At 46.6% G+C, this 25,737-nt stretch overlaps 1 protein-coding gene across 2 annotated transcripts in view; it reads left to right on the forward strand.

Annotated features, from left to right (window-relative positions):
* The first annotated feature begins 13,808 nt into the window (after positions 1–13,808).
* The window catches only part of RIC8B (RIC8 guanine nucleotide exchange factor B), an 867,363-nt gene continuing 855,434 nt past the window's right edge, over positions 13,809–25,737 (forward strand). Inside the window, exon 1 of one of the 2 annotated variants that reach the window (XM_069628263.1) lies at positions 13,809–14,107. In XM_069628263.1, the coding sequence (XP_069484364.1) occupies positions 14,027–14,107 (81 nt within the window). In that variant the 5' untranslated portion in view covers positions 13,809–14,026. The remainder of the gene's footprint in view (positions 14,108–25,737) is intronic. The other variant, XM_069628262.1, reaches the window with a different exon arrangement.

Here is a 25,737-nt window from a genome sequence, read left to right on the forward strand (position 1 = left end):
GTATTGTGTATACCTCATCCTCCTCAACAATACAAGCAGTGCAGATAGGTTTCTGTGTATCCCATCTATGGCCTGTTTCCATCCCAGGACTTTCTTCCAATATGTCTGGACTTTCTGACGGCTCCACCACTGGTGCCAGTAATCTCAAACATTGGCGCACCCTCTCCAACAGTGTGGCATGGTCCATGGGTACATTTTTGCTAGTCTTTGAGGGGTTAGGTGCCATCGCAATAGTAGTCTCCCGTTATGCATCTTGTACTGCATTGAGATTGAGGTTGAACAAACTGCTCTGTAAATTGTCATCCAGGCTTCCATTCTATCTTGCAGACCAAGCTCTGTCTCCCATTTGCATTGTGTGTTTGGTTTTGGTAAAATACCTCTGATTAGTGAGGAATACAAGCACGCTATCTGCCCTCTGGTCGTCTGACTCTCATTTAAGACGCTTTCTAAGCGGGTGAGTGGCTTACTGAGGGCATCAGCCCAACGTGGGTCTGACAGCACACTTCTAAACTGCAGATAGCACAGTGGTGAGATAGTGACGTCCTGTAGAACCATTTCTAGTTCCTGCTTTGTTATGAAAGTGCCCTTCTTCCACGTTTGCCGTGCCCTTACCAGCACTCCCTTGTACTGGGGCTGAAAGTTACTCGGGTCAGCTGGTCTCTTATAGGGGACTCCAATATACAATTAAGTGCTGATGGCCAGATCATCACCCCTGCATCTTTGGTGAGGGATGCCAGAGGGACCACAGCGCCTCAAGCACAGGGTGTTCTCTCGATTTTACGCGACATGGAACCAATGGGGAACCAGAGCCATTTGCTCAGGGTTACTGGGGTAAACAACTCTTTTTCGAGGCCTACCCACTGCTTCTCTACGTTCACCCTCAGGTGGTCTACTAGCACTCGTAGTTGGGATGCTCTGTAGTATTGGAAGAGGTCTGGGAAGTTCATGCCTCCTTTATATTTGGGTGTTACCAGGGTATTGTATGAGACCCTGGGCCTCTGGTCTTCTCACAGGAACTTGAGTAGGGAATGTGGAACGAGTCAGGGATTATTATTGGGAGCGATTTGTAGAGGAACAATAGTCTTGGAAGAATGTTCATTTTTATGGATGTGAAGCGCGCTGTCCAGGACAGTGTCATTTTGGACCACTTCTGCATATTTGCTTTGATTGTGTCCCATAGAAGAGTGAGGTTTACACTGAACAGCTTCGCAAGGTCTTTAGTGATCACTATCACTAAATATTTTATGTTTTCTGTTTGCAGCTGTAATCTTCCTTCTGTGGCGAGCGAAAGGCTGCTTTAAGGGGAGAGTTACAGGGGAGGGTTACAGTCTTGTTTAGGTTTATGCGAAAGCCGGAGAGTGTCCTGTATTCTGCCAAGGATGTGAAGAGGGACAGGACAGACTCTGTCAGGTGGGTCAGGTATGCCAAGATATCATCAGCAAATAATGCTAGCTTACATTTGTGCCTTGTTCTGATCAGCTCGTGTATCTGGGTGTTTGCTCGGATGGATTGTGCGAGTGGTTCTAAGACCAAAGCGAATAAGAGGGGTGACAGGAGCAGCCCTGTTGTGTGCCTCGTGTTAAGTGGAAGGGTGCTGAGGCAATGTCATTTACAACTCTAGCTGTTGCTTCTTGATATAGTGCTTTTGCGCCCTTTATCCATTGTCATCCTAATCCGGCCCTGACCATCACCGCTTTCAAGAAGGGCCACTCCACCCTTTCAAAAGCCTTTCCCATGTCGATCGACAGCAGCGTGGGGCAGTCGTCTTGATCGTCACTTGAGGCAATCAGGTCTAGGGTTTTCGGCACGTTGTCTGCACCCTATCTGCCTCTCACGTGGCCCACCTGGTCTGTGTGTACTAGTTGGGGGAGAACTTGGGCGAGACGATTCACCAAGATGCTAGCGTATATTTTGGCGTCCACGTTTATTAGCGATATTGGGCGATATGATGCACAGTCCCTGCTGTCTCTACCTTCTTTTGGGATGACTATGATTCTGGATTCCATGAACGAGGCCGGGGCCTGGCTGGATGATTCCAGGATCTCATTCACTAAGAACGGGGTTAGGGTATTGCTGTAGGCTTTGTAAAAAGCTGGGGTGAACCCGTCCTGCCCTGGTGCTGAGTCCACCTTTAGGTTGGATATGGCAACCTGTACTCTATCTTTATGATGTTCAATGTTAGTAGAGTGTCATTTGGCATTTGGGTTTGGTAGGAGGCCTTTAGGTATTGGGCTATTCCCTCTTTGGTGTCGCCGCTTTCTGTGGTGAATAGGGTATTGTAAAATTTGACGAAGCATTTTGTTGTCTCTCTTAGGTCTGTTACTTCATTTCCCTTTCTGTCTGTTAGTTTGTAGACCGCTCTGTCCGCTCTCTGAGCCGGAGACACGTGGCTAACATGGTGTGAGCCTTGTCACGCTTAGAATCTTTGTTTTAGATAGCTGAGCTGAGTCAGTGCTTTAGCGTGACATATTTCGCCCAACTCTTTCCAGAATGCTTTGATTTTCGCTAGGGTTTCCTCCTTGCGGAGTGTTTGGATTTGGAGGAGCTTCTCTTTTTCTCTTATTTCCTTTTTTATTGCTTTCTCTTTTAGCAGCCTGGTTCTGTTTTTGAATGTCCCCTCTGAGGTTAGGACGCCCCAGAATATAGCTTTGGTCGCTTCCCATATTGTGTTCAGTGCTAGTTCCCCCGTGTCATTGCTTGTGAAGTAGTCTTTTATTTCCTTGACCAGGGTGTCCCTAAAAACTGGGTCTTTTCTAGAGCGTGTCGTTACAGATCCACCTGATGTCAATCTGCAGGGTAGACCCTCCATGTAGTTCTAATAGGCACATTTCGTGGTCTGACCACCCTATTATCTCAATGGTCGCTGCTTGTATGGTGTTTGCATTTGCTGCTTCTAGGAGTATATAACAAGTGTATGTGAGGTGTGGGGGGAGTAGAAGGTGAATGCTTTGTTCTGCGGGAGTACCTCCCTCCATGTGTCAATCATGTAGTTGGCTCTCAGAAGATCAGGAAACTGCTCGCCGGATGGCCACCGGGGAGGGAGAATTACCTCCTGTCTCATGGAATCCCAGTCCATGGCGGGGTCTGATATTACATTGAAGTCTCCCCCGCATATCAACGAACCCATTTTCCAGCTGTCTAGAAAGGCAAAGAGGTCTCTGCTGAAAGCTAGCTGTTTTTTATTTGGAGCATAGGCTGAGCAAAGCATTACCTTTCGTGTTCTAATCTTCCCGTTAACCACTATGTATCTTCCCTCTTTTTCTCTGTGAACCTGTGTGATTTGGAGGTCTAAGGATTTCTTGTAGACAATACCTACCCCTCCTTTTTTGTGCTCGCTTGACGCCCATAGCACTCCTCCCAAGTCTCTCACCCCCCCACCTTGAATTCCTTTCCGTTTACAAATTTTGTGTCCTGAACGAACAGCACATCTAGCTTGGAAAGCCTACATTATCTAGCTAGCAAGGAGCACTTTTGCAGGGAGTTCAGGCCTTTAACATTAAGGGACCCAAACCATATCCCATTAGCCTGCACCATGATCTCTTGTCAGATGTTCCCCCTTTGCTTTGGACTGTGGACCGGTTTGCTCATTGTTTACCTCAGGTGATGAACCGTTTCTGTGTTGAAAACTCTTGTTTTGCCTATACTGTCCTAGCTTCATTGCTTTGGGTTGAGTGTTTTCCTGTGTCTGATGCAAGTTCTTTCCTCCCCCTGCCCCCTACCTCCCTTTGAAAAGTGCCTCCATTTGCTCTTCTCCACTAGTTAGGACGCCCTTAACTAATAAGGGCTACACTACAGGAGCCCCTCATCAAGCTATTAGTAGCTTTCTTTCTGATTGAACTGTGGTGGTGTGAACAGACCACCATGGTAAACGTGTAACAACTAAAAACCAACCAAACATTTTTCTAAGTATTTCACATAAACTTTGCCATAGGGGGGTGTTGGTATCTCGAGGTTCCCTTGCTTCACTCGAGTTCTCCCCTGACCCCTTTCTAGTTTGACCCCTGCTTATGTGGTATAGAGCTTGCCTTCCGGACCGGACAAGCCAACGATAAGAGTTAGCAAGCTTTTTGGTTTCTCTGTGGAGGGAATGTTGCAGCCGCTCTCACGGAATGTTATAGCGTTTATATTTCCTTGAGCCCTGTGAATGGCCCCTTCACGGGCAGAGGCTGTCAATTTGTCCATAGGGCCCCTTATCCTTTGTGTGCCATTCTGTCCTGTTTCCTGTGTGCCCATCTGCAGCGCCTCAGGACTCCTCTCGCTTCATCTTCGGATGTGATGCAGTAGTTCGCACTGCAGCACTCAAAGTTCAATGAAAAGGGGAACCCCCCACCTGTAGCGCACATCTTGTTCCTGTATCCAGACTGTGAGCGGGCGGCAGCCTTTTATTTTAAGGGGTGTTAGTGCTGAAAGGTCCTGGAAGATTCTGATGGTGATCCTTCAAATAAGATGAGTTCTTTCTCCCTTGCCTTTTGCAGTATGTCTGTTTTTCGCTTGAAGTAGTGGCATTTGGGGAGGACAGACCTCGGGCCGTTTGGTGGGCCTCCAGCTCTGTGTATTCTGTCAAACTCTAATTCCGTGGCTGCTGTGGGATCAAATAGTGAGGTTATCAGGGCTTCTCTAGGGAGGATGGTGACTTGCTCGGCTTCTCGCTGAGGCACGTGATGCGAATATTTGTCCGCCTTTCCCTGTTTTCCATGTTGTCCTCCTTCAGTGCCATATCCCTTTCTCTCTGTTCCAGGTACTGGAACCGGATTTCGTTTTCCATTGACTGCGAGGTCGCTTGACAGTTGGTTGTTTTCTAGTGCTTCTACCCGATTCTCTACTTTACGCATCCTGGACTGCAGGTCTGTGACTTTTTTTTCGGTTAGGGTAGACTTAATGGACCTGATTTCCCCTAATGGGAGTCGTATGTCCGCCTTGGTGGAACAATATTGGGCTGCCCCGGGTATGTCCGGCTGGTCCTCTGCGTTATTTGTTTCCATGTCTGCTGGCATGTAACGGAAATTGTGCAGCCTGATCCTGGTGCTCTGGTCCAGGGTGTGCAGGGTGTTTGTTGAGCATTCCAGTGTTGGTGCAGTGTTTATGAGTACACTGCCAGAGTTTGGTGTGTGCTCGACTTCACCGTTTGCTTTCGTTTTGTGCTTTACGTGCTTGGGAGTGGCAATCAGCTCTCACTCATGGTGGTCTCGTTTTTGCGTGCTGATGATTTTTTTGGGGGTTTTTTTGCATTTTGTTTAGTCTGAGCACTACTGACTGCTATGTGCTTGTGAGGCTCTGGCTGTGGCTCATTAGCTGTGAGGCACTGTTTTGCCTGCTTTGTCTTTCTTTCCCGGGTGGCGGTCTAGCTGTTGCGCCCTCCCCCTCAGCTTATTATCCGGTGGGGGGTTTCCCTTTTCCTGGCTTTTTTTTTTAAGAGTCTGTGCGGCGGGGGTGGCGGGGTCAGCATGTGGTTTGCGCGGGTCTGGGGCTCTGGGGCCTGGAGCTCTGAGTTGGGCAGGGGACTGCTGGTATGTGTGTTGCACCGGCCGCTTACCACTTGCTCTGTCTGCCAGGGGGAGCGTTGAGGCTGCCTGATGATCTGCGCTGGTCTCACTGGCTCTGCCTGCTGGGGGAGCGTTGAGGTTGCCTGATGATCCGCACTGGTCTCACTGCCTCGGCCGCTGGCTGGGGAGTCAGGCCCTCCTCCTCCGGTCCTCACTGCACCCGCCATGTTGTTTTCCTCGGGTACCGGCCCCACTTATCTTCGGGCAGTGTTTAGGCTGTTGGGATACTGCGTTGCCTCTGTGCTTCGGTCCACACGTGCTGAAGGAGGTCTGGTTCCTTTTTTCGTTGCTGACTGGTTCTTCTGCATCGGGTTTGCGGTCTGTTTACACTGTTGCTTCTTTCTCTGTGAGGGAGACGGTGGCTTAGGCTGCCATGTTGTCCGCGCCCCCTGGTGGTCTCCCTACGTGAACTTTTAATACATTGAGAGGTCCGACCCCGTCTGAGGGAGACCTGTGTGAACTTTTGATACCTGGAGAGGTCCGAGCTCGACAGAGGGAGACCCACGTGAAATTTTGTTGAACTGTTTAAGAACTTTTGGTGAGCTGTGCATGAACTTTTGGTGAGCTGAGAACGAGTGACTAAATTGTGGAATGCCAAGTAGGCTCTGGTCCATGGTTTGAACTGCACAATCAAGCTCACTATCTGAAGTGTACCTCCAAACCACTGTGTTCTTCCTGACCCCGTGCTATACAATGTGGGGAAGGGAGTTCACTTTGGATAACACTGACATCCTGATATTTCTTTTGAAGACACTGACTTTCCTTTGCATACATATTACCCATTAACACTTTTTGTTGAGTAAGGGCAGGAATTAGGTTTATTTAGTATGGGCCATTTTTATTTGACTAAGGACTGACTAGGACTGCATTTTAATTTATTTTGATGGGCGAGAATACCCCCCATCTTAGTCGTAGGGCAAGAGAGGAGTTTTCCAACCCCATTGAAAACTTTAATAAAGGTTTTGAAATTGCAGCTCTTGTGCCTGTCATACTTTTGATACCATGCCTCCCTTACAGAGCCCTAACTCCCCCGAGTTCATCACAGGCAGGGCACACAGTGGGCAAGCTTGTGCACACCCAAGAGCGCCAGTCATGGTCCAGAAGCCAGAGATGGCATGGTGACACACTCTCCAGCCCGGAGGAAGAACAAAAGTGTGGAGGCTCACGCGATTCATGGGATGATAGTGCCGACAATGTTTTGCATGTCCGATTGAGTTCAACAAGTCACAGCAAGGGCGAACCCCGCAAGAAGCAAAGAAAGAGCGACAAAGGTCTCAGTGGAAGCTCACCAGATGATGCTTTTGACCCAGACTCATTGATCCATCCGAGGTCTTCAGAATGGGAGCCCCCCCCCCCGCTAAAGTCATGAGTTACCCAAGCAAGTGGCTACATACGCCTTTGAATAAAGAGGCCAGGAGTAAACTAAAAGTGTAGTTACCCAGGCCTTTGCTCCCAGATAAAGTGGCAGAGACCCCAGAGGTCGAACGTAAGGTGCTTATGTTCGACCCCGGAGGTCGAACGTAAGGTGCTTACATTCATGGCCAAGTACAACAGGGACCTCAAGAAAGGGATAGACATGTCCTGAAAAGTGTATCAGGATAATCTACTGGACACAGTGGGTCCGCTGACCAAGATCCTGCAGATGGCGGATGAGGCCAAAGAAAGCAGCACCACCATAGAGCTGCTGGTGTTAGCGGGCTGAGCCCAGAGAGCAATTTGTCTCATTGGCAATGCAAATTGTGTGATTGCAGAAGAACGCAGAAAGTCAAACCTGGTTAAGATTGATCCTAAGCTTGCAGTGCTAGAGTCTTTGGAAGCAAAAGGTTTACTTTTCGGTGACGCATATGTGAAGGATATGGCGAAGTTCTGTCAGCATATTTGCCCACCTGCATAAGGAGCAAGAGTCTTAAAGAGAGCCTTAGCTCCCAGAGTTTTTGGTCTGGCTGGCTGAGGCAGGTGTCGCTTAGCCAGCCGAGGAGGAGGACAGAGGCCTATGGAAGAAGTGGCTGGCGGACACAGGAAGACAGGAAGCCAAACCCCTTCTTTCCCACCTGAGGGAGCGGCAGAGACTGGAGAGGCGCCAGCAGACCGCAAGTCGCCAACGCAGGTGAGAGCTATTTTGCGCATTGCACGCGCAAGAGCGAGCACACCCCTTCCCGCTTTAGACGGCAGGTTAGCTGTGGGAATGTGGCAAGAGATTACCGCAGATGCCTGGGTCCTGGAAGCAGTGCAAGGCTTTCAACTAGAATTGTTTCAGGAACCCGTGCAGGAGAGACATTAAAACCCGTTCGTCCTGTCAGGGGAGGACAAAGGGTTGATGGACAGAGAGGTCACAGAGCTTCTAAGAAATTGAGTGATAAGTCTGGTCTACCACATGTGCTAAGCTTCATAAGCAACTTCTTCCTAGTGTAGGGGAAATAAAAAGTAAAGTTGGTAATCAATCTCGGAGACCACAATTCTTTCCTCGTCTACCGCCACTTCAAGATGGACGGAATTAATCTCCTATAGGATATTCTACAGAAGGGAGATTGGTTAGCCCGGATAGACTTGCAAGATGCCTATCTGGCAGTCCGCATACACACACCGAACTAACGGTTCCTTCAATTCCTCTGGCGAGGTCACCGTTGGTAGCCCGCCTGTCTGCCATTCGGGCAAGCCTCAGCACCTTGGTGTTTCACCAAGCTACTCAAACCAGTAGTAACAAAGCTACACGAGCAGGGAGTGCGACTAATCGTGTATCTCAACAATATGTGCCTGATGGCATCGGATCCACAACTTCTGCAGGTACAAGCATCCTTAGTGACCAGGTTCCTGGAGGATTTAGGATTTCTTGTGAATTGGGAGAAATCCAAGAGCAGGCCTGCACAGAAAATAGAATTCCTGGGATTTGTAATAGACTCAATGCTGGGGGCTCTGAGTCTACCCCTACAGAAGGTCAGCATCAAAAAGGAGATCAGGTCAGTCCTGGCCAAGGACCTGATATCCCTGAGGGAACTAGCAAGGATAGTGGGTCGCTTAGCATCCTCCATCCAAGCAATCTTCCCAGGGCCACTGCACTATCGTGTCCTGCAGTGTTCAAAGAATCAGCATCTCAAGCAAGGATTGTCTTATGAGCCGAGAGTTCCGATGTTGCACGAAGGGAGGATGGAATGGCCCAGGTGGTACCATCACATGAAAGCCTGGAATGGGAAGGCCATCTTCAGATCCTCCCCAGATCTGGTGATTGAGTCGGATGACAGCCACAGGGGCTGGGGAGCCAGCTGCGGAGGCATCTCGACTGGTGGGTTCTAGTCCCCGGAGGAGTCCAGGCTCCACAGCAACTGCCTGAAGCTCTTTGCAAGTTCATTTGCGATCAGGTGTCTCACTCAGGACAGAGTACAGTGTTGCATACTTTTAAAATTGGACCACGTATCAGCCATGTAGTACATTAACTGGCTAGGGAGAATGAGGTCCAGGATGTTAGCAGAGCTGGCCAAGCATTTCTGGCATTTCTGCTTGGACAAGGGCCCGAGTGTCACTGTGGAATATCTTCCCAGATTGGCCAACCAAGTGGCAGCCTGGAATTCCAGTTATCTCAGGGACTCCAGCGACTGGCAGTTGAACAATTTAGTATTCCTCAGGTTGATGCTGTTGAGAGGTGCCTGCGAGATGGTCCTTTTCGCGTTTAGGCTGAATCGACAGTTGGAGCGGTTTTTGTTTTAGCTGTCGATGGGATCTGGAAGCAGCGGCCACCGATGCCTTCCTGCAACACTGGGGGCAATGCACGGACTATGCTTTTCGCCCCTTTGCAATGATCGCATGGACATTGGCATTTGCGAATCACCAGCAAGTAAGGCTGGTTCTTGTGACACTAGCCTGAAGGAGCCAGGCTTGGTTCCTGGATCTCCTAAAGTTGTCTTGCGACACCCCACTTCTCCCCCCGGACTGGCAAGACATCTTTCAGAACAAGGTCCTTCAGGGAATGCTAAAACTAGTCGCATGGGTGATTTCAGGAGTGCCTGCAGAAAGCCAGGGCTTCTTGGAGTCCTGGGCTGGTAAGACAACTAAGTTCTACAGAGCGACCTGGAGCAAATGGCACAGCTGTTGCCCGGCTCGGAAGATGCATCCTGCTACTGCATAAGTAGTTCATGTAGTAAACTTCTTAGCAGCCTAAGCCATGCAAGGCATGGCGTACAGGATAGCAAATACATTCAGATAGGCCATTTTAGCTGCCATTTTAGCAGGTTTGGGGCACACTGATTGGTGAACCAGTCTTGATTGTTCGGTTGCTCAAGGATGTCTGAGCCATCTGGCCACCAACACCTAAGTATCTGCATCTGTGGGACGTGAATGAAGTCCTCTGGCTTGTTCTAAGTTGGCCAGACAACAGTGAGTTGACTAGAAAGGGGTTATCGGCTAAGTTAGCAACGCTTCTACGTTTGATGGCCTGTAGGGGAGTGATGGATGTTTGCGCTCTGGAGATAGACAGTGATCTTATTCACCAGAAGGAGTCACTTTCCACATCACAAGAACCAAAACCGCATTTAAAACGGCCACCTTCTCTGCCTTCCCAGGCCAGTCCAAGCTTTGCCTGGTCAGAAGCCTGAAAATATACAGAGCTAAAACTGCACATCTCAGACCCGCGGGAGAAAGCCAAGTATTAATTGCTCTCAGAAAGCCATTTTGGGTGGTGTCCACAGCTACCAGTGGCATGTGGAGTGAGGAGTGGGACAAAGGGGTGGCATGTTTACAACAATATTTATTTAAAAAATAATGAAAAAAGCCCATGTTTCCCTATCTCTAAAGGGTTTTCCCTATTTAACTAAAGAAGAACTTGGGTGCTCGCTGTCAGGGTGGTTGTCAAACTCAAAATGTCCGTCCGTCCAAACTAACCCACTCTAGCCCTACCACTAACCAAATAAATTAACATATTGTCTACGGGAGAATGACTCCGTTCTCCCGATCCAATGGGATTAGCCCTAGGTGTGTATTTCTACTAGTCTCTAATAAAAGTTCAAGTGATGCACTTGTAGAGATTATCAGGAGAGTGATTCCCTTCTCCTGGTCCCGATATGTTCTTATCTTTCAGTCTCCTTGACACAACTGAGACAAGGAAGATTATTAGTGGTGTCATCTTCAGTTACTGAGAGGAGGGAGATTACTTCTTTAACTTCAGCACCCTATCCCCAATCCCCTACACGGTCTCCCATGACTCCCTTTACCTCTTCCTGGTTGGAGCCATGTTCTTCCTGGGGTGTCGGGTCGACACGTTCCCAAGGAATGTTCTCTCTGCTTCTCTTCCGTGCCCCGCTGAAGTGCTTTGGCTCTGCAGGGTTCCCGGAAAGATGGGATTGGTGCAATTAATGGACCACTTGGTCCACCACCTCATCAATTGGTCTTCAGCTTCCAGTCAGGCCTGCTCTGAGTCGGCCTGAAAAAGACTCCTGCAATCTGCTGTCAGCGTCCTCCCGACTGAAGGTCCGGTTCCCCGACGTAGCTTCTTGTTACAGTTTTGAACATCCTGGGTCTGCCAGGCTTCATGCCTGTCTCACTTGCTCCACCAGTTTCTTCACCTCTCATTGGATCCTTTCTTTATTTGTATTTCCTTCAGCTGGGTACTCCCCAGCGGAGTGTCACAGTCCTTTGTGCCTTTTGGGTATTCTTCATGCCTCTTTGAGGCCACCTCTTTCCGGTACCTTCTGTGCTTGTCAAAGAAGTAGTTTGTATAACTCCATCAATCATCTTCATCACAGTACTCCTGAAAGATGATTTGAGAGGAGACTTTATGTCCATTTTAGCCTTCCTGATTCTGGTGGTATCAATATTTATCGGGAGAAGCACGGTTTAAACCTATCCATTTTAAATACATACATCAGTATTATTACACACCTGTTAAAATGAAGGAGTACTTTCCTGACACTACAGGGAGGTGCATTAGATGCAACGCAGAACAGGCGGATTTCCTACACATGGCCTGGGGCTGCCCGACCATACAACAATACTGGGAACAAGTGTTTGATACGATTAGTGGCATTGTGGGATGGGCAATAGACCCGGAGCCGCTGATAGGCTTGCTAGGGTATAGCAAAGGGATCCCCAAGGGCCCTCGGAAATTGGTGGGCCTGCTACTCATATTGGCTAAAAGAAGGGTGGCCATGCAGTGGAGAGGGAAATGGAGCCCTAAAATATCACAGTGGCAGGCTGACATAATGTATTGCATAGATATGGAAAATGGGTGGGGGGTCGTTGACCCGTGGACGGTGTAACGCTGGCAGCACGTGGGATGCGTACACACACTTTTTGATTCAGCAACCTGATAACACAGCGGTGGCCTCACCAAACCCGGCATCGAGCCAGGATCAGTAGGAAGACACACGTGTGAATCTGAGAGTGCATTCGAAGGAACGAGTGACGGGGTTGGGCACTGCCATTTAGCAATGTAAAGGAATCAGCTTCTCTGTATGACACATAAAATGACTTGCAATATATTGTATATGACACATTGCATCAATGCTGGAGCGTATTGTGAAGGCGGAGGGGGCTAAAGGGACTGTCTGCACTCAGTGCCTTTTGTTTGTTCATTTTAAAATTTCAATAAAAAGAATTAAAAAAACATATATATATTTATAAGGAGAAAGGAAGGAGTGAGTCTCAGGAGGATAGCTCAGGGGCAACGTGCTCGCCTTGGAAGCAAGGCGACACGGAGCAACACAGGTTCAATCCCTGTGTCCGCGCTTAGAAACCTCTGGGTATTAAGCGTTTATAAATAACCTATCATATCATATCATATTAGAATAGCATGCAGTAGTGCTATCAGATTGTATTGATTTCATAGACTCAAGGGAAAGAGCGTAAGGGAGTTCCATCACAGAACAGGAGTCCTTGTCCCTATGAGGGGAGTCTTTCCCTGTGAGGTCCGTCTTTCGGCAACCCCTAGGGGTTATGTTGCGTAGTGGGCTGACCTCCTTAGCCTCGCAGGGAAGGGCTCCCCGTGGGAAGAAGGGACGTGATCCCATGAATCATCACATACATTAGACAGTCAGGCATATATATATATATATATATATATATATATATATATATCTTGTTTCGGGGCACATTCCAGCTGCTAAGGCCTTTGCCAGTGGAGCCCACCTGCAGGACATTCTTAAGGCCGCAGATTGGTCGAACCAGTCTGTTAAAACGTTCTCGACCAGGTAGCCTTGTTGGTGGTAAGTAAGCTTTGACCAAGCATAATACAAGCCTCCGGTCTTGACATAGAATCCAGAGTTTCCATGCTAATATTCAGGAAAGTCATGATTCTATTAAAGACACAGAGGCAAAGTATTATCTCATCGGTGTAATCGTTTAGAGCTATACAGAGCGTGTGCTTCGAAGCAAGGCGTAGTGTAGCAGCAGGAGGCGCTAGAGGCACAGCCAGACTATTGCGATTACCCATCTGGAGAATTGACCTCAGTACGATTTGTGGTCTGTTGCTGCAGGTGCGTAGGTCAAGCCACGGGGCTCCTAAAAGATCTCACGGATGAGTGCACGACTGAAGAAAATAGAATTCTGCAAAGATCTTGAGAATTTATCGCTCCAAGTTCTGGTTTCCCATTCTACATAGGGTTATGGTGTTTGGTCATGTTTTCACCAACTGACAAACTCCGAATACACGAACGTCACTGTATTCACACGAACACATTCCAACCTGAATACAATGACGTGCATTCCATTGCATTCATCACCACAGGATACAACACTGTGCACCTCAAGGGGATTAGGTTTACAAGGGCGCACCTTACAACATAGCTCTCAACCATTTATGTCACAAAGGCGGGTGAACAACACCCGATTTTATTTTTGGCGGGTGAGAGGCCCATTGAAATGAATGGGCGTGCAGGAGGCTTGGCAGGTGAGTCAGCTGTTTACAAGGCGGGTGACACCCGCCAAAAGCGTGTGAGTTGAGAGCTATGCCTTACAAAGTTTCACTAACAGCCAACCTCAATGTTCTCATTAAAGTTGTTTACTAAGGGTTCAGGATAAGAATTTTAACTACAAAAAACATGGCATGGCTTCGAAATGTTTAAGTATAACCGCGTTATCCCCACCTCCCAAGAAAAGAGGACTGAAGCACTAAAATGATGTGGCTTTCACCTAAAAAGAGAGAAAACAAAACGCTACTCAACACGATACAAGGTGGCAGCAGCTTACATGTTTTCCCCTATAAAGGAAATCTGCCAGAGACAAGTACAGATTTCCATAAGCAAGATATCTACAGTAAGTGATCGAGTCCTCTCTCTATGTTCTAAAACGAAACTAGTGGTAAAGAAAGCGCATAGCCTCAGATCGTATACTACGTCAGAGCACGGAAGTGGCGCACCGTCGCTATGGGAACGTGACGCGCATGGGGTGAGAGGTGAAAGGTTGAAGTGGGTGGGCGCTGTCGTTTGTGTTTGTGGCCGTGGAGGTGTGGAGCCCGGGGAGTGTGTGTCTCCGGAGCTAGCACACTCTCTTCTGCAGCGATGGATGTGGACGCCGTGCTGTCCGCTTTGCGGGCAGGGCCAGAGGAGACGGAAGCCGCCTTGAGGCAATACACGAAGGAGGTAACAGACTGTGAGACTGGGGGCGCTGACACTGCTGCTGGCAGTTGTCATGCGATGTGTGAGTGGATCGCGGGACATTGCTGGTGGTCTCTCGCCCAATATACTCTCTGCCAGCACCCCCTTACCGGAATGAGATGTTGCATGGGCGGGTCTGCTCAAAGCCTGCATTTTTCGTTGGGTGTCACTGTCAGTTGGACTCTCTAGTGTGCCTGCTGTCTGTTAGAGACCTTAGATTTCTATCATAGAATTTGTGGCTGGGCTGAATCGGGTCGCTTGAACGGGGTCGGTATTGGGGCGGGGGGGTCATTGTTGGTTCGTTGTTTGCATGTCCTTTGTGTGACTGTATGGCAGGAATGTGTGCCAGTTATGTGTTCTCTAGCATGGCTAGTTTACTTGATGATGGTTCACCACTAGGCTTAGTTCGGGCCACTACGAGGGGTACACCAAACTGCTGGGTTTAAGTAATCATAGGGGTTTCAGCATCGCCACTTAGATTGAGTGTGGTTGAGGTATGTGGCAATATTTCACCCTCAACCTTGGTTGGAGACTGTTAGCGGCGTACATTTCCTACCATGACACAGGGCTTTAATGATGCTGGACTCGCTTGCTTGTCAGAGGCTCGCTCTGTCTTGTCTTGTGCCACAGCTGGTGTCTTGTTAGTGTTTTAGCCCAAGGCTTGGTTGTTTTCTTAGCAGTGTTACTTGCACCCTCTTGCTTGATGTCTGTCCGTGCCAATGGGCTCAAGCTTGGATGGGTGTCTGTATCTATATTTGACCCTTAAACGTGAGGCTTGTGCCAGGGTTGCCCTGTCTGGCTTGGAGGGGGAGGGGGGGGGTCTATGCAGCCGTTTATTTCTTTAACATGAGTATAATACGTGTCAGGACTTTACTCCTCTTGCTGCACCTCTGATGCACTCATTCGACGGACTGTGTGGAATGTCCTTTCATTCCTCAAAGGTGTTATGCAATTCGCCTCCTCCCCTCCCAAAAAAAACGGAGTCGGAATCAGAAATGTGTTTTTTGCTGTATTTTTTATTAAATTGTGCTACAACAGTTAAATATCTTTTCCACACTAGAATAATTACATCACGTTCATATGTGTATCAACTTCGTTTTGATAGTTCCATTGCTAACAAAGAACGTCCACATAAAATTGAACAAAGTTGCATAACATCCATAGTCCATACGTACACTGATTTAAAATACGTTACATTAAAATACATGTTGAAGCTTCTTAGGACATCTTAATTAAAATGTAATTAATAGTATCACTTTTGTATGCAAAATATCAATAGACTAAACTCCTATGAAGTTATTTCAAGATCACTCCTCTTGGTAGATCCCTGCTAATCTTACTAACAAAACCCAGGATTTGAAGGGTCGATCCATAAAGGTAGCAGTACCAGTGTATTTTACTCAGTTATGGTTTTAAATTGTGAATAGATCAGGAATTCAAAGAAAAACATGTGTTGCTTATGCTTGTTGAATATCACCTGTGACAAAAGATTGATTTTTAAATGCAGGGATCTGCATGCTTAATTTACACAACCATGGTTCTTAACTATTACTGTACATAGTTTTTAGGAAGAACTATGTCGAATTTAGGCATAATGTAAGCTCATTCTACATTTTACTTGTTACTCAAAAATCATAATAAGGAGCAAAAGTCAGAGCTGGCAAACATTCACCACTGCCATTTTAGAAAACAGTAAAAAAAATGTTGGCAAATTGGCAAATTGTTAGGCCTCGGAAACTAACTTTCCTGATGTTTGCCAATGTCAGTAAGGTAGATTGGGAAGCTTTTATTGGTTTGAATATTGGTTCGTCCTCTGGGGAGACTGACCTGCCTGCTCTAATTCGAGCTTCTTGGGAGCACACGCTAAATGATCATGTGATGAGTAAGATTATTATATAATTGGAAAAACTAATAAACTCTTGGTCCAGGTACACAGCAATGATCTGTTAAAACATAATCTGGTGTGGTGGGGCAAACTTCTTTTCCAGCTCTACTGCATCTCGGATACTAACTTCTTACCGATGGTATTATCGTGCCAGTACTTTAAAAAAGGCTTTAGCAGAGAAGCGAAAAACTAGATGCTGAATGTGCCTGCCAAGATATTTGCTGGAGTGAGATTAATTCAGTTGACTACCTGGACACAGGGCTGTAATATTATGCCAATGTTTCAGACAGAGTTTTTGAAGGGAGCAGGCACTCTAACATCTTGACATTAACCAATGTGATGGAGTACTCTTGGTATGTCAGTAAACAACAGCATTTGTAGATTTCAAGCTACGGTCTGCTTCAATAGGTTATGGACAAAACTAGTGAATTGGGGGATTCCAGCAGTCTTGCTCAGAATGTTGATCTCCTTGTACACGGACACCAAGGTTACACTTAGGATCACCAATAAAGGGGTCTCCCCTGATCAAAGGCTGCATATTAGCTCTGCTGTTGTCTAACTTATCTTGCGGATCTTCCCTCATAACTTGAGTCCAACCATCTCTTTTCACCTAGGCTGGGGACTGTTCAAATCCCCTTGCTTGGCTATGCTGATGTCCTTGCTCTTTTAGATTTAACTCTGAGAGGGCTTCGGCTCACTTAGACAAACTTGGCTGTTCTGAAATCAACTGTCAGAGAATACAATTTACAAAGATAAATAAGCTGTTACTTGCTGGCTTTGCCCCCTGCCTTGTGGTCCTCGTTCTTCTTGGGCAGCAGCACGTCCTGGATGTTGGGCAGTACACTGCCCTGAGCAGTGGTGACTTTGCCCAGCAGCTTGTTGAGTTCCTCGTCCTTGCAGATGGTGAGCTGCAGGTGTCTATGGATGATGCTGGTCTTGTTGTCAAGGGCAGTGTTGCCGGCTAGCCCGAAGATCTCAGCCATCAGATACTCGAGCATGTTAGCTAGATGGACGGGGGCTCCGGCTCTCACCCACTCAGCGTAGCTCACCTTCCACAGCAGCGGGTGTACATGGCCTACTGGGAACTGCAAGTCTTGGCCTTAGCAGAAGCCTTCCCTCCGTGCTTTCCGCATCCAGGCATGATGCGTTAAGTGGGCGCTCGCTCGTACTATGTTCTAAGAGAAAGCTATGAAAACAAAGGCCATTAATTTTACCAATAGTAAGTTTAAACCTAGGGACACACTCCTATTGAAAATTGGCTCTCATGATATTGAGCAGGTGTTTGAATATGATTTAGGCCTTACTTTTTACAAGTCCCTCCATTGGGACGTTAACTAACTTAAAGAAAGTTGATGTCAAAGTTCGTCATCTTACTGCCAGTATTTAACATTTTGCCAAGGCACATGCTGTCTATTCACTGAAATGTTTGTTAGATCTCTATAAGACCATGATGCGCCCCACTATAATGTATGGGGCATAGATCTGGTCCCGCAAGCTTGTCCACAAATTAGTATTACTAGAAAGGCGTTGTCTCAAAATGTTGCTTAAATTCCCCCTTTCTCCTCCAATTGAGTATATTTTATTGAAGGTGAATTTAAACTCTGTTTCAAGTAACTTGACAGTGAGCAGCATTCATTTGGTTATGAAGATGGCTCATTCAGTTTAAGGCACTTCACTGAATTCAAACTGTTTGCTGGTTACGTCAGAAGTTCCAGGCTGTAGGAAAGTGTCTTATTTGTAGAATTGTGAGGGAGGCCCACTTTTGCATGACAAGACTGTGTGGGGGGAGTTCAAACTCACGGAAAAGACCTTGAGTAGGGAATACGTCATACACCATATGAGCTCTATCGGTATGCCAAGAGACTTGGTTGCCTTTCCCTATAATTGGATAGTCTTCAAGTATTTGCGCATAAAATTCAATTTGGCGGATACTTTAGAGGTGATAGGGGGCCGGACTTGGCTCCCCAAGGGCACACAAAGGGTGTTGCTTTGGCGGCACTACTGTCTTGGAAATAGTTAAGCATATTATCGAGTGCGAGGCCATCTGTTTTTCTGGCTCTTCGGATTTCTAACGTCCATCCCAATCTTGAAGATTTATGTGATGGCATTTGTACATTTTATTCGAGTTTGGTGAATTATTTAATCGGTGCGCTCTATCCCCTTGTTTTCGTTATTTCGGTTTCTGACTGTTACAAGCTATGTGGCTGCATGGCTACATAGAGACCGGTATTCACCGATCGGACTAGGGGTTTATTTAGTAGGTTACAAGTTGTATGTTAGTCTATGCTCTTTAATGTAAACCGTTTTCTCAAATATCTTTCTCCAATAATTTTCAATGGGCACATTAGTGAATAAAATGTATCGGTTTAATTCATTTGTTTCATTGTATTTATTCTCAGATTTTATAACAGTTTTGAGCCTAGGTCATAAGTTGTGCCTAGAGTGGTGTCAACATAACTCCCCTAGGAGGCGCGTGCGTGTGTTTCGCCCTGCCTTGGGCTTTTTCAAGGCACTATTGCATTAGCTTATTGTATAGTTTGTTGCTCATAAAGACAGTGCAGTTTGCATAATATATATATTGCAATCATATAGCAACAATCAAAGTGTTTTGTATTGATGTTCCTGATTGAGTGAATTTCTGTAGGTCTGAGGAGGTAGATGGGGGGCGGAGGGGGAGAATTAGTTGATCTACTATGAGTTGGTTTTTGAAGACATACCACCAACTAGCTTACTCTACTGGTTGTAGATTGCACTTAGGTAGAGCACTGTTTACCTTTTATTCAGGCAAGTGATGTTCACTTATGGGGGGGGGGTGCTTTTGGGTTTAAACTTCCTGCAGTCCAATTGCGGTCTCTGCTAAGTTTGGTCAGTTAGTCGGAGTTCTGATTCCTGTTAAGTATATTCTTCCCTAAGGATTGCAAAGGTTTAATTTGTAGGCAGACTTTACTAATGTCTGTGTGGTTATGTAACCTGTGCCTGTGGTAGTTTATCACCTGTAGATTCTCCTAACACGAAAATGGCATAGCCAATGTTCATGATCAAAGTATTTAAAGTATAAACAGGCTGCAGCCACATATGTCTTGAAGCTGGACTAAATGATCAATATAACTATTCCATAAGCATCGATGCTGCACACTGTATAAAAAGTAGAGTGGTGAATGGTTGTGTGCATCCAGTTATGTCTTCTGATTGCTTTTAATACAATATGCTCTTTGGCTCTTGAGGTATATCAACGTCACATAGAACTTTCTTTTCAGTGGACCAAAAAGCTACATTTAGGAAATTTCTGTTTCTATGTTTCTCTGTTTCTCGCTTTTCCTATTGGTGGGATATATACACCAGGTACCATATAGTTGAACTGAGTAAGATTTGAATAGATGTACAACCAGGTGCACATGATAGTGTGACTGCCAGTGCTTATTTTCATATTCATAATAACTTTTGTGTTTCTTATTCGGGGCATTCTTAAGGTACTATTGATCCCACATCATTTTGTAAGCGCCACCTTTAATGCGTAGTGCGCTTAAAAATATTATTCCCGAGCGTTCGGGCATGTGTTTTTAAGCATACGTTGATCGATCATACAAACATTTCCTATGCACCTTACCATAGTTTTCCTCACTTTTACACATGCAAAATCAGGCAGCAGGGCGCGGCCATCTTGTGCTAATCCTATCTGTTGCCGCATCGCCCTAAGGTGAACTGCCCTGGCGGCACTAAATCATATCCCCCGTACCTGAAGCTGACATCACTAAACGCATACGGGCCATTTCACAATGCCAATGCACATCTTGTGTCAATGTTCTCTGCGCTCCAGCTAATGACGTGTCTCCATGGAAATGGCAGGACACCGCTTTCCTCAATAAGTATAAACAAACCGCTTCTCATCAGACATCAGTTGCTTTTTCAATCGTTTCACTTTTTAAAATGTATTTTTTTTTTTTTTTTTGTGTGTATCCTGTGGCTCGTTTCTGCTCTGTTCAGCTATGTTCGTTGCTCGTAGCTTGTGCGAACAGATACTAGTACTATCATTATCTATTTTAATTTTGTCGCATAATGGCAACAATACAGCCCTGTCAGTACAAGCCAGAGTATTCGAGGCGGAATTACTCTAAAGAGAAAGATGCGGAAACGATGGGGCTTCGGACAACAGTTGGGAGGACGAATCACCAGATCAAGAGCCTGAGCCTAGTCGCGCGGGTGACGTCTCCACCTGGTGTACCTGCAATCGGTGCAAGGTCATGCCAACTGAGGAGGAGAACTGTTGCTGCCGAGAGAACTCTGGATGCTTTGCCTACATATCGGAAGACGAGACACTGCTGCAATGCGTTACCGAGCTGCATGACTTTAGGGCAGCCTGCCTCACATGGTCCGTGTTGAGGATTATGATGGTGCCAATGAATTAACTTCGCACAACAGTTCGCCCTCGCAATCCAAGTAACAAGTAAGTGTACTCTAGATGTGATTGTCACTCGGGCCACTAACATTTCCTGTTTGTCTCCTTTATTGTTGTAACTTTGATCTATCACTGCCAAATGAGTGTAGTCTTGCAATTCTATACATCACTCACGGTTTGGGGAAATCATAGCAGTCAGCTTATGTGTCTTTCACATACAACCAACAAACAATATTTCTGTCTTCTAAATGTAATGGAATGCATAGTTCACTTTTGTAATGTGTCTATGTAAAGATACCGGTGGGGGGTGTCTGTACTTCTGCTCTCTATATTGTAGAGGAGAGGCACAGAGGACCCCAGCCAAGATTCTCTATAAGGTAGCAATGGACGAGCAATCAAGGCCTAGCTTCTCAGGAGGTGATGCAGGCTGGTTCTTAAGTACAGTGTAGTCCCCGAACCCCCACAAAGGAAAGTCAAAAGGTATGTACACGATCACAATAACGCACTTTGTACTCGGAAATGAACAATGGTAAATATATATAATTCTAAAGTGGTACCACCAATATTATCAGATCTCATTAAAGTGCATCAACTATACTGTTAGAATGTCACACAGATCAATAACAAGGAAACCGGCAATAGAGATGGGACGGAAAGCAAGATGGTTGGAACAATAGGCAGAATACTGGCCTCTACTGCTAAGCACAGTTCTGTATTGAGACCCCCCCCCCCAACCTGGGCAACCTGTAAAATAAAGATCTATAGCTCAAGCCTAGTTCATATATTGCTCAATAGTCTTGTTCTCTCCTATAATGTTTTTACTCCCCCCCCTCTCCCCACCAATGTACCTGGTGGAGTAGAGTTCTTCGAAGAAGCGTCGACGGATCCTTCTTGAGTGACTCCCTTTCAAGCAGGAGCCATGGATCGTCGAGAGGCGTCGAGGAAGGTGAACTTGGCATCAATGAGAAGTTCGAGGGTGCCGAGACCACAACGTCGATCCAGGCAGTGCTTGTCGGTGACGTCCTGCGAGGATGAGGTGTGCAGGGCACCTCGGCGATTGATTGTTCAGGACCGCAAAGAGTTTATGAAGAACTGTGGTCTCTGGGTGCCGGGAAACACACCAGCGATTCTCATCGGTGACCTTGACTTTCTCCGGCGGGACAAAGCGGTCGACGTTGCAGACAAGGGAGTCCTTCGATTCAAATGTTCTTGGGCAAAGGAGCGGGCGGCTCCGGTCGTTGGCGTCAAGTGGTCCCCGCGTCTGGGCAACACAACTTCGACGGGCCTCCAGCATTTACACAGACCTGCAAACCCTGGTCGACGGCAATGGACTTCGACAGCGGCGAAGTCCGGGTGCTTCACTTCGTTCTCCTCAGCGGTTCTGTCTCTGGTCGGCAGCCTTTCGAGGGTCTGACTTCCAGGGAGCTTCAGCGAAGGTTAGCGGTGCTCGATGGTCCGTCGGAGCACGGGAAGCGGGTGCCTTACCAGGTCCTCCCTCGGATCAGTCCTTGACGAGTTTGGCAGCTTTCAGATCAGGTCGAAGCAAATGCAACAGCAAGTCGTCTTCTTCCAGCTGGGCGTTGAGGATCAGCAGTTCCAGTTACTCTTCAAGTGCAGACATAGCCTCTGAACAATTTCCAGTGGTGAGCGGTCCCCAGATATACTATCCTGTCTCTCATCCACACTGCTGGGTCACAGTCAGCAGCCAATCCTACAGAAGGGCATTCATGCAGTCAGTCAGCCAATCAGGCACACAGTGCATTCAGGCCATCCTCCTCCCTCTCAGACACTCACAACAAGGAATGTGGATTGGGACAAGTACCCAGCCATTGAACACTACACACTGCATTCAGGCCAGTTTCGGGCAGGGCTGTCTCAGTCTTTGTCTCTCATACCAGAAACCAGACAACCACAACAAGAAGTGCATATTGGTCACACATTCCATTCACCCAGGTCCCACCCACAGGGTGTACCCACAACATACAGTGACTGGGAAGGCTCCAGCCAGTCTGGACTGAACTTCACAACACACCATATATGGAACTTCCACCCAACAGCCAGTCAGGGGGAAGGGACGGAGTCAGGGCTTCCCAGGACTTTAGGAAAACAAGGTAACGGGCAATAGAAAGCAAGAGGCCACAGGGGCCATCTTGTTTTCCATCAGGAATCAACTGATTCCAATGGCAGGGCCTGGGTATCCCAAAATGGAGGATATTCAGAGCACCTGTCGGATTCAGCATGGAGCTGCCACCAGCCCATACCCTGCTCTGCGGGCCACCCACAGGTGCCCAAAAACATACACTAGGGGCATAGGGTTGTACCCCCTCCCCCACCCAGGGGTGCCGTAAGGGTATCCCATGGGTCTGCTCACACCAAAAGAGAGCGTGCTGTACTGCCAGGACTTCCACATGAACTCCTGCGCGGAAAACACGACAGAACACACGGTAAAAAGGCAGTAAAGGACAAGAATACGGAGGCCCTGTCCCTCTGATGCATTTCCAGCATCAGTCTACAATTTAAAGCTCAAGTTGATTGATCCTTAAATTAACATTTGTACTGGCAACAATGCCATAGGATACAAGTTTGCATGTTCAACTAAGGTTTAATACACTTATCTTGTTCATTTAAATACAGTTTGTATCTTTCACAGGTGGTACAGGCTGGTGGCCTATCGTGCGATTACATGGTGGCTTCATGGGAGCCTTGGACACAGCGTTCGACGAGTAATACCCACCTGTGTTGAAAGGGCCCCTAGGGGATCCTCGCGTATGGAAACGAGGCCCAATCACGACACACGAACTGATACGCCAGACATGAGGTTGTATTCCCAAAAGCTAGGGTTTAGTGCAAAGCAAATAGTCACAGTTGGCCAACTGGTTCCCACGCCCTGCGACGTGTTTCCAGACCCTAGGGGACGCAAGAGAGTGAGAATCGTACAACAGTTACATATATACAAAACAGGCATCTTACAATCAGTGGTGACACATTCAATACTGCCCATAATGTATTTCCTTTGAATTGGGTACGATGATTGACAATTGTGACAAGTATGACACCTTCAGACATTTATTTAGCAACAGTTTGCAATTTCATGAGCCTGCAGACACACTTCTTTGTTATAAGAACACACTGCTTCTGTTCTCTGCAAGCAAGCTGCGTGCAGGGGAGAGACACATTCCATGCCTTGCTATCTCCTAGTTTCTATTCATGCGCTAGGGGTCAATTTGCTCTACAGGGCTCAGGAAAGGGGGGCCGTAAAGAAGAGCATAATTCAAGCCATTTAATGTTCGCTTTTAACATTTCTTCTGTATTAGCGAGACTAGCTGGTACCTGTGTACTGATTAAATGCCTCGCTGCTTACTTCCAAAGACTTGTGAGGGAGGAGACCGGGCATTTATGTCTGTGTTGCTGCGTTATGTTTCAACAAGTCTCTCGCAGCCTTGCTCTATGCATGATTAATAATGTACCAGTGGAGCAGAATAACTTTTCAGCAAAGCAGTTTAACAGAAGGCAAGAGGCAACGTCGTTAGAGAACAAAATGGCGATTTCAATCGCTTCAAAGTGGCTGCTCTTCAGTCAAGCTTATGGCTATGTATTTCTAATGCTAAACCCATGAGGCGATTGGTTTTCGGCCAACAAAGTACATTGCCTCATCATTGAGGGGTGTCTACTTTTTCTGGACTGACAAACCCTCCCTTTGGCCGTATGCCGAACGCCTCATCCGTACATTGCATCCTCTTCCGACCAAGTTTCTGATTCTTGCATACTACTGGTCTCCTCCTCATTGTCATCAATATTGATTGACATGAATTATTTAACTGTCTTCAATTCATCATTACCGTGAGTACCTGATTTAGTAGTGCTCTTTTTTTGTAATTTTTTTTTTATTTTTTTCTACCATCTGTACTCACTCCTCGCTTATTTCAGCACGCACTATAGGTAAGCAGTGTATGCAACAACATGTCATGAATGTTCCTAGCACTGCTACTAGGATTGCAAATAATTTCGATCCCCATGAGCGTAATACCTCCCAGAACCAGGAGCTTATGTTCAATTCCCAACTTCCTTCAGGGGGGTGGAGGTCGGAGCTTAAAACATGCAACTTTCTTGTCGCTTACAAATACGCAACACGCTGATCCCACGATTTGCAAACTCCCCCAAGATCATCGAGGATTACATCAAGAACCATTCTATTTTGGAGTGTCATTAATCTAATTCCTTTTTCCTCTAATGCCATATTGTATAATATATCTGTTGTTCCATGTATTGTTTTCTCTAAAATTCTGGACAGTTGTCTTACATTATAGGAGTTTATTGCTTGGCCCTAAAATGGCATGAATGATTTTGCTATGTCCTTTGCGATCAAACCTCCTTCCTCATTTCACCGTGGTCTTGACCTGGCCAATTTTGCTAGGTCTGCTGTTCTTGAAAGGAATACCCCCGGGAACAAAAATCCCAGGTAACAAGTACCTCCCCAGTTTCTAGGTAACCAGGGATACGCTTTTTCTCCAAATATAAAATAAACAGGATCACCTACATAAACTGGCTCTACCTCCTTATCAAGGAATGCTATGTTCATACATCTAGTGAATGTCCCCACCGAAAAGGAACCCTTTTTCCTCAGGCAAAAGGGGACAGAGCGTGGACTGTAATTTACTGTATAGGAGGGGGCACTGTATCTTTATTTCCTTCCAGGTTCATATGAAACGTGATTACAGATGATTTATAGGGCACAAATAGTCTGTCTTGTGGCATCACTACTGGTGTGATCAGTTGTGCTTTGTGAAATATAGAACAATCTACATGTTTCATTTTAATCTCTTCGAATTCATTCATATTTGTTCTATCTAATTGACCAGTTTCACTTTCGTTCCATTTCCCATAATATAATGCACTCAAGGATGCGTAACATGCAGAACTCAATGGCAACGGCTGCACATACCAACCAATTCCGTTTCCACCATGCTGCGGCAAGTGGGCACATACCCAGCAATTATTCTTTCTCAATATTGAGTGAGTCATACTCATTATTAGCAGTAATGTGTTATTCCCAAAACCTTCCCTGTGTCTTTCTTCCATTGGGGACAGAGTGTAAGTAATTACATGAACCAGCCTTTCAGCATTGGAGATGTTTCCAACAGGCAAGAGTGCTTCTAAGGGGTGTATTTCTTCCAAGTACCATAATACCAGTACTGTCATTATTGGGGCTCATATACTCATTACACACATGACTATCGTTCAGATCAGCATACCATTTTTTTCGGCAATTTCTTTTGTGTAACCTTCCAGTCTCTATATTTAACTAATTATCAGCAGTGGTGCAGGAGGGGGCAA

Source organism: Ambystoma mexicanum, chromosome 12 (genome assembly GCF_040938575.1).
Source record: "Ambystoma mexicanum isolate Mex_15411 chromosome 12, UKY_AmexF1_1, whole genome shotgun sequence".
Classification (NCBI taxonomy): Eukaryota; Metazoa; Chordata; class Amphibia; order Caudata; family Ambystomatidae; genus Ambystoma; species Ambystoma mexicanum.